General features: G+C 43.4%; 1 protein-coding gene across 2 annotated transcripts in view; it reads left to right on the top strand.

The window, feature by feature from the left end:
- CERS3 (ceramide synthase 3) overlaps positions 1-16,304 on the top strand; it is a 94,488-nt gene that overhangs the window by 57,021 nt on the left and 21,163 nt on the right. For both annotated transcript variants that reach the window (XM_016154925.2, XM_016154926.2), the window contains exons 7-9: positions 6,094-6,186; positions 8,083-8,211; positions 11,485-11,591. In XM_016154925.2, the coding sequence (XP_016010411.2) occupies positions 6,094-6,186; positions 8,083-8,211; positions 11,485-11,591 (329 nt within the window). The remainder of the gene's footprint in view (positions 1-6,093; positions 6,187-8,082; positions 8,212-11,484; positions 11,592-16,304) is intronic.

Below are 16,304 nucleotides of genomic sequence, written 5' to 3'. Positions count from 1 at the left end.
TCCTACCCACTGATGTGCCAACAGCAATCAAGGCTCAACTATAGCAAGAAGGCACACCCAACCGTCACAAGGGACACACCTGGAGAATCTGACTCAGATGACCAGGGATAATGTGCCACTGAGTCACATAGGACACCAACCACATAAGGCCACCCTGCCAAGCCTGGGAGACGTAGCAGATCTACCTAACACATAGAAACAAACACTGAGAGGTAGCCAGAATGAGTATCAAACAAACAAAAAAAATGCAAGTACCAAATGAAAGAACAGGAGAAAACTCCAGAAGAAGAACTAAATGAAATGGAGGCAAGCAATTTATCAGATACAGAATTCTAAGCAATAGTTATAAAGATGCTTAGATAGACCACATATTAGGCCATGAAACAAGTCTCAATAAATGTAAGAAGATTGAAATCATACACAAATCCGATCACAATGGTATGCACCTAGAAATCATGTACAAGAAAAAAACTGAATAACACAAGCACATGCAAGCTAGTAATGTGCTACTGCACAATGAACGAGTTCACAATGAACTCAAAAGAGACCTTGAGAAAAATGAAGACGAAAATACAATGACCCAAAATTCATGGGACACAGCAAAAGAAGTCCTAATTGGGAAATTCCTAGCTATACAGGCCTACCTCAAGAAACAAGAAAAATCTCAAATAAACAACCTAATCTTATACCTAAAGGAACTAGAAAAAGAACAGGAACAAAAAAAGCCCAAAGTGAGTAGAAGGAAGGACATAACAAAGATCAGAATGGAAATAAATAAAATGGAGTCCAAAAAAATACTCAAAAGATCAGTGAAACCAAGGGCTGGTTCTTTGAAAAGATAAACAAAATAGATAAAGCTTTAACCAAATTTGTCAAGGAAAAAAGAGAGAAGACTCAAATAAATATAATTGGAAATTAAATTGATAATTGACACCACAGAAACACAAAGGATTGTAAGAAAAATACTACATACAGTTATATGTCAACAAAGTTGACAATCTGGAGGAAATAGGTACCTTCCTAGAAACATACGATCTTCCAAGACTAAATTAAGAAGAAACAAAATCTGAATAGCTCCATTACTACTAACGAAATCAAATTAGTAATCGAAAACTTCCTCACAAACAGAAGTCCCGGACCAGATGGTTTCACAGATGAATTTTGCCAAGCATTAAAAGAATAATTAACACCTATCCTTCTCGGACTAAAATTCGAGAGGATGGAAGGCTCCCAACCTTATTTTATGATGCCACTACTACTCTGATTCTAAGACCAGACAAAGAAATTACAAAAAAAAAAAAAAAAATTATAGATTAATATTCCTGATGAACATAAATGCAAAAATCCTCCACTAAATATTAGCAAACTTAATTTAACAATACATTCAAAAGATCATACACCATGGTCAAGTGGGATTTATTCCTGGGAAGGCAGTTTGGTTCAATATCTGTAAATCAATTAACGTGATACACTACATAAAAAAAATGATAAAGATCATCTGATCATATCAAAGATGCAGAAAAAGTATTTGATAAAGTCCAGCATCCATCTATGATAAAACTTTGAACAAAGTGGGAATAAGGAGAACATAACTCAACATAATAAGGCCGTGTATGACAAATCCACAGCTAACATTATATTCAGTGGCGAAAAGCTGAAAGCATTTTCCTTATGATCAGGAACAAAACAAGGGTGTTCACTTTCACTGCTTTCATTCAACATTGTATTCTAGCCATAGCAGTCAGACAAGAAAAAGAAATAGGAAGCATCCAAATTGGAAAGGAAGGAGTAAAACTTACTGTTTGCAGATGACATGATATTGTATATAGAGAGAGAATGCTAAAGATTCTACCTAAAAACTATTAACTGATAAATGAAGTCAGTAAAGTAGCAGGGTACAAAATTAATATTCAGAAATCAGTTGCATTTCTATACACCAATAGCAAATTATCAAAAAGAGAAATTTAAGAAAACAACCCCATTTATGAATGCATCAAAAAATAAAATACCTAAGAATAAATTTAACCAAAGAGGTAAAAGACCTGTACTCAGAAAATTATAAGACATTGAAGAAATTGAAGAAAGTACAAATAAATGGAAGCACATACCATGTTCATGAATAGGAAGACTTAATATCATTAAAATGTCCATACTATCGAAAGCAAGCAATCTATAGATTTAACGCAATTCCTATCAAAATACCAATGGCATGTTTCGCAGAACTACAAGAAATAATCCTAAAATTTAAATGGAGCAAGAAAAAAAATAAACCCTGAATAGTCACTGTAATCTCAAGAAAGAAGAACAGTTAGGGGTATCACAATATGTAATATCAAACTATATTATAAGGCTACAGTAATCAAAACAGCATGGTACTGGCATAAAAACGGACACATAGATCAATGGAACAGAATAGAGAGCCCAGAAATAAACCCACGCACATATGGACAATTAATCTATGAATAAAGAGTAGAGAATATACAGTGGGGTAAAGACAGCCTGTTCAATAAATGACGTTGGGAAAACTGGACAGATAACACGCAAAAAAATGTAAGTGAACCATCTTCTTATACCATATACAAAATAAACTCAAAATGGATTAACGACTTAAATGTAAAACCTGAAATCATAAATCTCATAGCAGAAAACATATATAGTAAACTCTCCGACTTTGCTCTTAGTAATTTCTATTTTTATGTATCTCCTTGAGCAGGGGAAACAAAAGAAAAAATAAACAAATGGAACTACATCAAACTAAAAAGTTTTTTCACAGCAAAGAAAACCATTAACAAAACAAAAAGACAATCTGTTGAATGGGGGACAATATTTGCCAATGATACATCCAATGAGGGGTTAATATCCAAAATGTATAAAGAACTCACTCAACGCCAAAAATAAATAAATACATGAAAATAAAAACCCTAACCGTCCAATTAAAAAATGGGCAGAGGACCTGAATAGGCATTTCTCCAAAGAGGACATAGAGATGGCAGATAGATGTATGAAAAGATGCTCACTGTCACTAATCATCAGAAAAATGCAAATCAAAACCACAACGAGCTATCACTTCATACCTGTCAGAATGACTATCGCCAATAAATCAACAAATGTTTATGAGGATGTGGAAAAAAGGGAACTCTCATGCGCTGTTGGAGTTGCAAAGTGGTGCAGCCACTATGGAAAACAATATGGAGGTTCTTCAAAAAATTAAAAATAGAATTATCATATGACCCAGCAATTCTACTTCTGAGTATTTATCCAAAGAAATCCAAAACAGTAATTCAAAAAGATACGCATTCCTATGTTCACTGCAATGCTATTTACAATAGCCAAGATATGGAAGCCACCTAAGTGCCTATCAATAGACTATTGGATAAAGAAGAGGATGCAATGGAATATTCAGCCGTAAAAGAAAGAGAAGAAAGAGAAGAGAAGAAAGAGAAGAGAAGAAAGAGAAGAGAGAGAAGAGAAGAATCTAAAATAAGAATAGAAATTAATAGACTGCTTAGTGCTGGATTGCAGTACGTTCAGCCCCAGTTCCTCCCTTCCCATTGTAGAAAAATAACACCCACGAAAATCCACTAAAAAATAACAACAAGAAACTAAGAAAGAAAAAGAAAAGAAAAGAATCTTAACCATTTGCAACATCATGGGTGGACCCGGAAGGTATTATGCTAAGTGAAATAAGTCAGACAGAGAAAGACAAATACCATATGACTTCACTTATATGTGGAATCTAAGGAACAAAAGAAACAAAAAAACAGACTCATAGATATAGGGTTGCCAGATGGGAGGGGTGTATGGGGCTGAAAGGGTGAAGGGATAAAGTGCAAACTGGTGATTAGGAAAGTCAGGAGGCCGGAAAGCACGGGGAACATGATCAGGAATATGATAATAAGTATGCACAGTGTCAGGCGGGTACTAGACGAGTCAGGGGGATTGCTTCATCAATTATGTAGATGTCTCCCCACCGTACATCTGAAACTAATATGAAGTAATATCGGCTGTCAGTTGTCATTGAAAAATAAAACAAGGGGGGCAGAGGGGTGCGGGGAATGAGGAGTTTACGCTTCCAGGTTCAGAGCAGTGGCTCCTGGGAATGTGTGCAGTGCGGGGAGTGCGGTCGGGGACCAGTGGTATCGTGGTGGCATTGTGCGGTGTCACATGGTTGCTGGACTTGTGGTGGTCGCTTATTTAGGTATATGGAGGTTAAGGAACAGGTGTGCACCTGGGGATAATGCACTATTGTGTGCTAGCTATATTGTAATAAAAATCTTGAAAATAGATAGATAGATAGATAGATTCGATAGATAGATGATAGATAGATAGATGATTGATAGATAGATAGATAGATGATAGATTAGATAAGATAAGATAGATAATAGGTAGGTAGGTAAGTAGACAGATGATTGATTGATTGATTGATTGATTGATTGATTGATAGACAGACAGGCAGGCAGACAGACTAACCAACCGACTCACAGATCATAGTGTTTCCCAAACTTCCGTCTCCTCAGCTGGTCCTGAACACCAGTGCACTTCCTGGCACTTCCTGGACAACCGGAAGTCCTCCTTCATTTCTCCTGCTTCTCTCTGGGCTCCATACTGAGTGTAGGTTATGCTACATTACACAGAGATGTATTTTTCTTTTCTGCTTAGCATTTCTAGTACTTCTTGAATTAAGGATTCACTTGAAAGAAAGGATTCACTTCAATGTATTTTTCTTCTCTTCGAGACTTGGGCTTCACAGCTTCCAGACGCCTTGGTTTATCTCTGATGGCTTCAAACAGATATTCTTTCTGTATTTCATCCAGATTTTTTTTTTTAGTCGTTCCCACTAGGAGAGTTAGTCTCATCTAAGCCGTTTGTCATAGAAGAAAGCAGAAACTCTGTCTCATTTTTTATGACTTTATTGGAGATGATGAGTTGACCAGAAAATTATTCCTTTTAATGTGTTAGCCTCAGTATTAAAAGTCGAAAGAGGTCAGACCATAAGGCACTTAGGCTCTAAGCCAAACCCCGATGTCATCAGCTTCTACCTCTGACTTACTCTTAACTTCACAAGCGCACCAGTTCTCCATTAGCGCATAACAAACTGTCCCCAAAATAGTGCCTTAAAACAACACCATTTATGTGCTCATGGCCAGGGTTGACCATTTGGGCGAGGCGCAGCCGAGTGGTGCTGCTCCGTGCGGTGACAGGCTGGGTTCATGCACGTGTTTTCCGTCAGTCAGAGGTTGGCTAGGGGATGGCTCATGTCCTCGGCGTCCTCATTCATATTTTTGGCAGCGAGCACCTCGATTCTCCACTTCATGGCCTCCGGTGGGATAGCTCGGGTTTTTTATGTGATGCTTGGGAAGTCTCTGCCTGCATCGTACTTGCCATTTCCCCTTGACCAACACCCAGCCACTAGTTCATGGTCATGTGGGAGGAGACTATGCTAGGGCACGGGCAGCAGAAGGCGAGATTCATCGGGGGCGTTAATGTAACAACTCAGCACAACAAGTGAGGTAATATCTCAGTTTAGCTAAAATAAGCACCCACCCCACCAACTACAGCAATATTAAAGAAAGTTCTGGTTGTGGGGATCTCACTTTTTTTCAGAAGACATTTTTTGAGTACTTAAATAACTCTGTATATTTTATTACTGTCCTATTTGAGAATGGGCCAGTTCGGATCACCAGCCCATCACCAGAAAAAAGGTTAGGATATCATATTTTGAGTAGCGTGCAAGAAACACAAAACAAGGTAGATTGTGGGACCTGCAGAACAAACTAGTCTTTGTCCTTAAGTCAATATTTTTTAATGCTTTTTCCAATTCAACTCTCGATCAACTAAATAAGGTAGTTATACCTGTTGTAGTTTAATTAACATTTAAATAAAACATTTAACTTGATTTTGAAATTCTTGTCCACCCTTTGAGAAATAAAATATCCCAAAATATTATCTCCAATTTCTTTTCAGAAGTTGAAATGTAAAGCGTTATTATTTGGGAGCATTTTGTGTAACATAAATAGGAACGATAATTTTAATCCTTTAAGTGAGTTGTTTATATGGTGACATTAAAGTCGCGAATACCCCTGTTTTTCTCAGCCCTTGCTGCCGTCTCAGTACTGGTACTACATCTTGGAGATGAGTTTTTATTGGTCTCTCATATTCAGCCTGGGCTCCGATGTCAAGAGGAAGGTAAGTGTCTTATTTACAAAGCTACTTTATTTGTTTGTTCAAAAAATTTTATCCCCTGCCCCAATCCTAATCTTTAAATCGTATTTTTATGTGTGTTTAGTTCCAGATCATAGCTTTTTTGCTTTTTATAACACATAGAGTAGTGTAAATTATGCTCATGCTTGGGTGGCTTGGTAAGTGTTTGTAGTGAAACATGACAGCACCTCTAATTTCGAAGATAATCGAGTCATTTCCTCAAAGGATAGAATTGAAAATAATCATTTTTAGGAAGTTCTTCATAGATATACTTGGATAGGTTGATGATTCTTTCTCGATTTCCTGCTCTGACATTTACAAGTGCATCGGGTACCTTTTCAAAAATTAAATGTAGATATTTGTTAGATGTTTGTAAACACATATCGTCAGAGACATAAAACTATTAGGAGTCGGGTAAAGAACAGGTTCTGGGGGCAGTTTGCTTGGGTTTGAATCTCTGGCTTCCCCACTCGAGTTCATTGGTTAAACTCACTAAACTCGCTTTCTTTAGTCCCTGTCTCCTCTGCTTGCTGTGAAGATTCAGCAAGTGAATCCATATAAAGCACTACCTGGCATACAGTAAGTGCTCAATAAATTAGGCTAATGTTATTTTCATGCTTACTCTTTTACTTTGGCTACATGGAAACTGAAACCTTTAAGCTTAAAAAAAAATCATTTGTATTGAGATATTCACATGCCACACAGTTCATCTTTCTAAAGTGCATTCACGGAGTTCTGCAGTCATCGCCCCAGTTTTAGAACATTCCCATTACCTCCCATTGCTCCCAACTTCCCCAGCCCTAGGCAGCCCCTAATCTACTTTCCGTCTCAGTGGATTTGCCTCTCCTGGGCATCTCATGTAAATGGAATCGTGCAACTTAGCCTGATGTTCTCAAGGTTCACTCATGTTGTAGCACGTGTTAGTGTTTAATTTCTTTTTATTGCTGAATAACAGTCTAGTGCGTGGATATACTGCAGTTTGCTTATCCGTTTGCTTGTTGGTGGATATTCGCATAGTTTCCACCTCTTGGCTATTATGAATAATGCTGCTATAAACATTCATATACAAATTTTGCATGGACAGATGTATTTCTATCTAAGAATGGAATTACTGGGCTATATGGTAATTCTGTGTTTGACCTTTTGGGGAATCACCAGACTACTGAACACACCATTTCACATTCCTGCTGGCAACGTTCAAGGGCTCCAGTTTCTCCATGTCCTTGCCAACACTTGTTATTGTCTATCTTTTTTTTTATCCTAGCGATCCTGTTCAGTGTGAAGTAGTATCCCATTGTGGTTGTGATCCGCGTTTTCCTGAGGGCTAATGAGTTTGAGCACATTTTCATGTGCTTATTGGCCATTTGTATGCCTTCTTTACCAAAAACCTTTGAGTTTTTGCGCTCAGTTGTGGTGACTTCCCTCAGCCTGGCTTTGCGAGCATGGTTGTTCTACTTTCATTTGTTACTTCTTTCGTGTGGAGTAACTCTTATTTTAATGGTTGTGCACTTTTGTTTTAGGACTTAGACAGGCAATAGACAATAAAGGTAAATGTACACAGGAATATGCGTGCGTGTGTGTGTGTGCGCGTACGCATATCCAGCATGGGACAGTGGAAGAGCGGCGGACGTTAGGGCTTAGATGGCACTGTTGAACGCCCTGTCCAAGTTAAGTGACTTCATCCGTGAGGACAGTTCTTGCCCCAGCTCCCTCACGAGGATTACATTTAAGAATCACGGTGAAAGCATTTCGCTAATTTTAAAACATGCAGCTGTAAGTTATTCGTTTTTTTAAAGTTATTGTTCGTATAGTGTTAGCTCTTCCAGTGACCGGGACATCACCGCGTTTGCTTAATGGTTTCCATTGCCCCTCATCATGTAGGATTTCCTAGCTCACGTCATCCACCACCTGGCTGCTATCAGTTTGATGAGCTTCTCCTGGTGTGCGAATTACATTCGCAGCGGAACCCTCGTGATGATCGTGCACGACGTGGCGGACATTTGGCTGGAGGTAAGCGTTTGCCATTAAAATGCTAATGACAACACCACATCCTGGGTCTCCGTGATGCCTCACAGGAAGCATCACGTGTGAGCTCTCTGTCCTGAAGACGCACACAGTCCACAGTCGTCTCCGGGTCCCCAGATCCTTCAAGCTCACAGAAATGAAACTTTAGATTTTCGTTTCCAACCTTCTTTCTCCATGGTGCTCGAGAGAGGTTAATCTGTGGGATTCCACTTGCGGATGTAGATGCTAGCTCAGGAGGTAAGCTGAGGCATTTGAAGATGGAACGAACTGTAATCTTTTAAAAGGAAAACTTGGACTTAAGGCACTCTGGGTTTTTAACATTGGATGACACCATATATTGACTTAAGCCAAAGCCGAATACCCATTGGATGCCTGCACTGCCCTATGCTGGTGCTTAAAAGCTTTTTAATTTAAATGACATTTATTTTCTAAGGAGGGAATGTTTTGGAGGAAGGGACATTGAAACAAGAGTCTTCCTAATCCTGAACCACACACAAAAAAACAAGGAACAAAGCAAAATTAAGCTTGTTTCTTCTCCACACTTCTGTTACGTACTGGCTCCTGCTTGCCCTCGGGCACTGGTCCAGCGGCCCTCTTACCTGCCAGCCATGCTGCTGTACCCAGAGCCACATCCCCAGGGCGGGTTAGTTCATCATTTGAACATGCTCATCTATAATGAAGCCGGGGAAAGAATGCTAACCCGGTTCACATCCAGGATTGCCTCTTGAAGAGCCAATTATTAAATATAGGTTGATACAGACGAAATTAAATGAAAGGTAATAGGATCTTGTTCTAGATCAGGGTTCAGCAAACTTTGGGAAAGGACCAGAAAATATATCTAGGTTTGTGCACCACATAGGATCTTTTGTCATATATTTTGTTATTTGTTTGTTTTTTCTTATACCCCTTTAAAAACACGAAAACCATTCTTAATGCAAGACCAGCTTTAGCTCGTAGACTGGACTATAATTTACCAAACCCTGTTCCAGTTATAACCAGAAGTCACTTGAAGCCATTTTAAAGCAGCAACTGGCTACTGTGCGCAGCGTTTTGATTCTTGTACGTAGTCGTGATCTGACATGTAAACCCCATTCCGAAGGTCGAGGTTGTTACATTTGCTTCAGGGCCGCGAATGGCTTAGCCAAGGAAGGGTCACGCCAGGTTCCCGTGTGTCACTGCGCTTCCAATGTGGCCATCAGCGGGGCTGTGATCGCCCCCTTCTCGGCTCGCATCTCAGTAGCCCAGCCTGAAACTCAAGAGCACGTTGGCCGTGACTCAGGATTTTGTGCTGCTCGTTGCTCCTGGACCCTCCGGTTCAGTTACCTTTGGTGCGTGACCAGCGTCAATATGGCTCTGCTGTGTTGCTTGAAGGGAGTTAATTAGATGCTGGAGCCAGAAAGGAGAGCCGGGTTGTCCCCACCCTCCCCCAGCCCATCATGGACAGGACACAAATCATTAGTCGACTGGGCGAATCACTTCATGCTTTGTTTTCTAGTCTCAGCTGTAAAGTGAGAGGCCACATCTAACCCTTGGGTATATTTGTGAAGTTTGGCTCATTTCTGTTAGAAAATGTTCTGAGGGCCTTGGGTGAAAACCAGAAGAAACACTGAATGTCAACTCAGGTCCCTTTGCGGGTGAACTGTGAGAACAGCTTCGTGTTGTTAATGGTCATGAATCACTCGTGATTGACCAGTCACGATCGAAATTTGGGGTCCAGCGAACAAGGCCAGTTCCTCCCATCCACCGGTGGTGGAGGCAGCACTGAGCACGGGCCAGTTTTTGACACTCTTCCGGGCGCCTGTCCCGCCGCGTCCTCGAATGGCTCGTTTCAGTGCGTGTCCTCCCAGGCGAGTTCTAACAGAAGCCAGACGTGGCGCGGCTGTTTGCCCTGCTCGGACCTTCCCAGAGATGGAGACTGGTAACCTCTCGTAGTCCTCGAGACAGTTGGCGGGAAAAACAGCTTCGACGACTGCCATTCATACTCATGAGCCACCTTTTCCCTCCTCTGTATCTTCCCGACCCTAATTTTCCACATGTTCAAGTTAGATCCAAGGCCCAGCACTTGAACAGTGTCCTGACCGATGTTTAGCAGAGGAGACGGTTATGGTCTGAGGTCCATCGTTGCGTGGTTGGGACGCGCTTTGCCCAGAGGAGTGAGTGCTCCTTGGCCCTTACAAGCGGGCCCTCGTCACGGCTACGTACATCTCTAGCTGCCCGCCTGGCCCGGCCACTAGCCCTTCAGACAGCTCCCCCTCCATTCCAGGCGCTCTGAATGCCTGGCCTTTCTCCCCTCGCCCATCTCCCACCCACCTGGCCCCCTTCCCTTCTAGCTCACAGTTGAGACTCTTCTCTCCGGGGGCCTCTGGCATCCCCATAGTCTGGTCATGTCCTTATCCCATGGCAAGTATGCAAAAGTGCGGGAAACGCAAGGCAGCGCAGGCCCTTCCTGAGGTATAAGTGTGTTGCATCTCTTGTCCTGGCGGGGCCTTGAGCTTCCGGGGTGACTTCAGCTCTGAGAGTGTCCGGCCTCAGCTGCGTTCCGCAGGGATGAGCTCCGCTCAGCCACTCCCACCCCCACTCCAGACACTTTCCCAGTCAGTGCAGGCTCCGCTGGATAATGCAACACAGAGTTCGCCACAGTACCCTCCTAAGACCACATCGAAACACCTTTCTGTCATTCTTGCTCTCCGGCATGATAGCATGAGCTGTATAGACCAGCATAGAGTAGAGAAAATCGAATGCTCAAAAGTTGATTTCAACGAAGATGAGACCCCAAGAGTTGCCTCTGCGCTCCGCCTCTTCCGTCGCCTGCCTTGGCTACAGCGCCCCAGCCCTGCCCGGGGTGTCTCCACGCATGCCCCAGCCTTTCTTCAACCTGGCTCTCCTCCTGGCCAAAGGGAGAAATCAAATCGAAGCCCAAATACGAAGCATGCTCAAATTAATTATGCTCATTTGTAGTGCTGGTGAGACGAATAATAGTACAGTCATTTCAACATACCTTTTCTTAACGTTGGGTTATGGAAATTTTCAAACATATGACAAGAGACGAGTGTAATGCACCCAAGGGACGCATCATTGGGCCCTGACAGTTATCGAAATGGCCAGTCTCGTTTCATCTGTTTGCCCGTTCACACTCCACCCCCCGACCCAGATTATTTTGAAGCAAATCCCAGATATCGTATCATTGATACATATTTCATTAAAAAATGTTATACTAATATCACTTAATCTGAATACAATTTTTTTCTTTGTTTTTAGTCTGCTAAGATGTTCTCTTATGCTGGATGGGCGCAAACCAGTAACACCCTGTTTTTCATCTTTTCTGCCATATTTTTCGTGAGCCGCCTCGTTATTTTTCCGTTTTGGTGAGTAGAGAAGATACTGGGCCCTGCCTTTTGGTCACCGTGCTGTGGTGGCCTTGACACGTGGTTAAAGTCTGATCGTTGCCCTTTCTTACGTTGATCTCCAGTTGTTTGTGCCAAGTTCGGTTGGAGAAAAGGTTGTGAGGGGGCCATTTTTATACATAATTAACATGATTCCTTCCAACGTGCAAAAGGGAGATGGGAAATGTGTAACCCAATGGGTAAGCAGCGACTCCTACTCTACGTCTCGTTTCGTGAATATGGATCTTTCCTTGTAATTAATAGCCCTTCTCGTTATTCCAGTGAAATGTCATTGGCCAATTATCAGCTCTTTAAAAGAGAGGCATGTTCCATGTTAAAATTACAGTGGTCATAACCACCATTAACCACATGCCAGACACGGGCGTAGGCCCTTTATTTCTTGGCACCGGTCTATACAACAAGTCATAAAGCAGGTATTATCACGCCCTGGTCACAGATGGGGAAACTGCTCCTCCTTTTGTCTTCTGTGATCACTGTCCCTAACAGTGGCTCGGATGGCCTTGTAGTACTGAATGGCTCTTGATCCATCTGTTGATTCTATTTAGCTCCGGGCTGACAACGCAGAACCTATATCGTATCTCCCTTGACAATTATCTCTTCGGCAAACATAATTTTTCATGTGTTGATTGACAGAAACCAGAGGGAAAAAAATGTGAGGAAGCCTTTTAATGCTTTAAAAGAAATGGTTTATAACTAGCCATAGTTTGGGGCTAGTCTAGGAGTTTCAGATCCTCTACTGGATAGCCTCGCTCCAGGGGAAAGAGATGGAGACCCAAGTTCAAGGTGAGATTCCTGGAGGGTGGACAGCGCCCTTGACTAGCACCCAAGAAAGCCTCCTCAGAGAGGTGAAAGTGTGCCGCCTCCCTCTGGAAGCCAGCTGCATTCGTGAAACCAGGACTGGGCGTCTCGATTAGACATTTCCTGGACAGGAGAAGCAGAGTGCTGTGGCTGAGGTCATGGACACGAGAGTTCAAATTCTGGCTCCACGCTTGCTGCCTGTGTGACCTTGGACAGATGACATTTCTCTGTGCCTCAGCTTTCTCATCCGTAAAACGGGAATCGGGGGTGTCCCGAGGCTTACCTGAAGCGACACGTGTAAAACGACGTGGGGCAGCGTGGCGCGGTAGGACGAAGTGAACGCCAGCTCTAGTTACCGAAATGGTCGGATCTTCTGGAATTTGGAGTTTAACCTGGAGTCAAATCTGAGAGTCGTTTAAGGTACTCTTCTTGGTTGACGAATCATGTTGCCATCAGTTTCGCTTTGGCTGAGCAAACATATCCGTGAAATCAGAAGATTATATGATGGTAACTAATGATAGGGTAGGTATCGACTTGCAGATAACAGTTGAGTTTGGGCTCTTCAGTGCGACTTTCAGGATGCCCTAAATCCAGCATTTGCCCATCACTGACTTTCTATCATCTTCCAGAAGAACCGCATGTTCTAGTAACCTGTAAGCTGCACAGCAAACCATCCGAAAACTCAGTGGCTCATGACAGTGGTGAGCAAACTTTTTCTGTAAAGGACCAAAGAGTAACGATTTGAGGTTTCGAGGGCCACGTCCAGTCCCTGCTGAGTAGTCTTCTGCTTCGTTTCTTTCACAGCCCTTTAAAAACGTGCCAGACCCAGCTGAGCTCACAGGCTGTCGCCAAACAGGCAGCAGGCCAGATTTTACCCACGGGCCATGGTTTGAGGCCCTGACTCTTAAAACGGCAACATTCGTTGATTATTATTGTTTCTCATGGTTCTGGCAGTTGACTGGCCTCAACTTAATGCTTTTCGTTTATGCGGTTACAGTCAGATGATAGCTGGGTAGTCAGCTGGAATTTGCTCGCATGGCCGAGGGAGCCATACAGAGTCAGCTGCTTGGTGGGGACCTCAGCTGGACCAGTTCGCTGGAGCACCTGCCCGTGGCCCCCCCATTGGCCCGAATGCCTCATAGCATGGCAGCCGGTTGGGGCAGTGAGCAGCTAGGCAAACGCTTTATCCTCTTTTAAGATACGGCTTCAGAAGTCACATCGCGTCACTTCCAATCCCAGTTTCTTCCTTGGGTCCAGGTGTCTAAAGCCAGCTCATATGTAAGGGGAGAAAGATTAGACTCCTAGATTTCTGGATGGGAGTGGTTTCAGAGAATTTGTGGACCTACGTGAAAGGCATGTGACCTGGAAGCTGTCAGTCTAGGTCTAGGTAGCTCTCGGAGACGCTTCTGTGTGTGGCCCCGTGGTTGACCTGTGATTTAGTGGTGAAGGACGTTCACCTCAGACTTTGCCGTAATGTCTCAAAGTCAACAAGCAAGTGTACTCTTCCCCAGTAAAGAACTGCGCATCACATGGGGGGTGAGTGACTGTTGGGGTGCTGTGCTACTTACCCACACATCCTCAACTCAAAAATCCTAGATTTAAGAACTTAGTTTCTTGCCAGTATTTCCGGATTTCAAGGAGAATTAGTTACATTCATTTGGCTCTTTCTTGATCTTGATACTTCACTGAATTCAGAGAGCAGCCAATACCACTGTTTGCCATTTTCAGGGAGTCGAACTGCAAAGAAATCAGTATTAACAGACTTGACTGTAAAATTTCTTCTGCTGGTAAAAATTGTCCTATACTAATGTTGACCGATCCACATGTTTGGAAGGCTGAGGTAGTGGAAGTTTGGGAGATGGGTTTCCGTGGCTTTTGAAAGAATCCCTTGCAGGATCGCAGGGTAATGCTCTAGCTTAAATAGTCTTCCCATGGGCTTGAACATGTTAGGTCATCATCTTGTGGTGCCAAAGAAAAAAGTCAGTTGTGAGCCTGGCTCTAACCGTCTGTTTTAATCTTGTAATTCTGCAGACTCATTTTTCAAGGATATTTCATCGGTCCGGATTTGTTGTGAATTTACTGTGGACCTAACAGCATGCAAATGATAGGGTGATTTCAACATCCAGATGCTCAGAAGCACTGTGGGAGGCGGTTTGTTAATCCCCTTGCTCTGCTCTTCCCAAATGCTGTTGTCGTGCGTTTTGGTGGGAGAGAAAGGGTTGAGTCGGGGAGAAAGCCGACCCATCTCAAATTCGTCTGGAAGTGTTGAGAAAAAAAATCTGGAACTGGTACATTATACTTGTCTTTCCCTTTCTTTGACTTTTCCTTCATTTCACCCTGTCTCGAGCACAGTTACTATCCCACAGAGTTTCCTTCGGTATTTGTGTGACTAATTGTGGCCCATCTGTTCCTCTCCTCTTGTTTTTGCTATTTTTCAATATTGAAATATTATTTTTAATTTTTTTTATTTTTCAATTGTAGTTGGCATACCCTAGTACATTACTTTCAGGTGTACAGTGCAGTGATTAAACACTGATATAACTTGCGAAGTGATGACCCCGATCAATCTAACATCCTCTGATACCTTACATTGTTTTTACAATGTTACTAACTGCATAGTTCTCAACTTCGGGAAATACGACCATCTGCCATCTGTGGCTCAGTGGTCATTGGTCCAGTGACGTGTGTTCCTGCTTTTTCCCCTCACTCCCAGGTCTGACCAGGGTCACATATCGTGTTCACCGGGACCAGGTCCTTATTCCATCTTCGTCGCTCACGTTGTCAGCATTGTGGAAGCATTTAGAGCCCCTCCTTATTTTTCGGGTGAAAAGTTAAGATATTTTCGGCATCACACAGCTAGCTACGAAAGAACCAAGACTAGAACAGAACAGATACATTTCAAATTAAATTACTAATATGAACTTTTAAGAACAGGCATCATTTGCCCTCTGTAAATATTTATTGAGATTTCTTCAACGACGTGGTCACTTTAAAATATAAGATATCTCTAAAATATAAAGTGGGCAGTTTGTCACCTGTAGAACCAGTATTTGTTATCCAGAAAAAGCTTAACATTCACATCTATAATTAACAAGGATAAAAGGCCAGGCACACAGCGGTGCCTCGGCCTCTCTGTGAGAAGGGACATTCTGGGAGCCAGGAAGGCAGATGTCCAAGGGTCGCCGTGCTCACGCATGTGCCTGCGCACACGACACGTGTGGCTTAGGGACCAAATTGAGTGGGACAGACGTGCTGCTTTTTCCCTCCTTGTTCCCATTGAAGGAGGCGAAGAGATGGTGCTGAGCCTCATAGAAAGCCTGGTCCTGAAGATGTGACAGCAGCCCCGCCCCCTGGGCCGGGGGTGCTGCGCCCCTCCGAGCCCCCCTCCACCACTCGGGCCTCGGGTCCCCTCTGTCCTCCCGCAGAGGACGTGCAAGCAGCACAGGGCTCCCGATCCTCCCGAGCACATCGTCCTCCTCCGTCCGAAGCAGGAAATCCAGCCAGCCCGCAGCCCTCTCCTGGGCGTCGTTAGCGTAGACTCCAGCGGTAGGAAGGGGGCGGTGGAGAGACCCAGGCATCATCCCTGCGGTGGTGACAGCGGTGCGGCGGCCCCGCCCCCCATCTGCGGGGGACAAGTTGCGGGGCCCCCAGTGGGTGCCTACAGCTGCGGATCGTCCCGAACCCTTAAATGCTATGCTTTGCCTATGCTTAGACACCTGTGCTAACGTTTCATTGTAAATCGGGCACAGTCGAAAAGGGGAGGCACGTTCCGGCTAAGCACGGAGCGAGGCGCACAGCTGCCCGAGCACCCGGCACGTCAGAGGGCGGCTTGGCTTCACGTCCGGTGCTCCCTCTGACTCGGACAGAACAGGTTTG

This window comes from Rousettus aegyptiacus, unplaced genomic scaffold (genome assembly GCF_014176215.1).
Source record: "Rousettus aegyptiacus isolate mRouAeg1 unplaced genomic scaffold, mRouAeg1.p scaffold_m13_p_14, whole genome shotgun sequence".
NCBI classification, from domain to species: Eukaryota; Metazoa; Chordata; class Mammalia; order Chiroptera; family Pteropodidae; genus Rousettus; species Rousettus aegyptiacus.
Note: the sequence above shows the minus strand (reverse complement) of the source record. Positions and strands in the feature narration are given on the sequence as shown.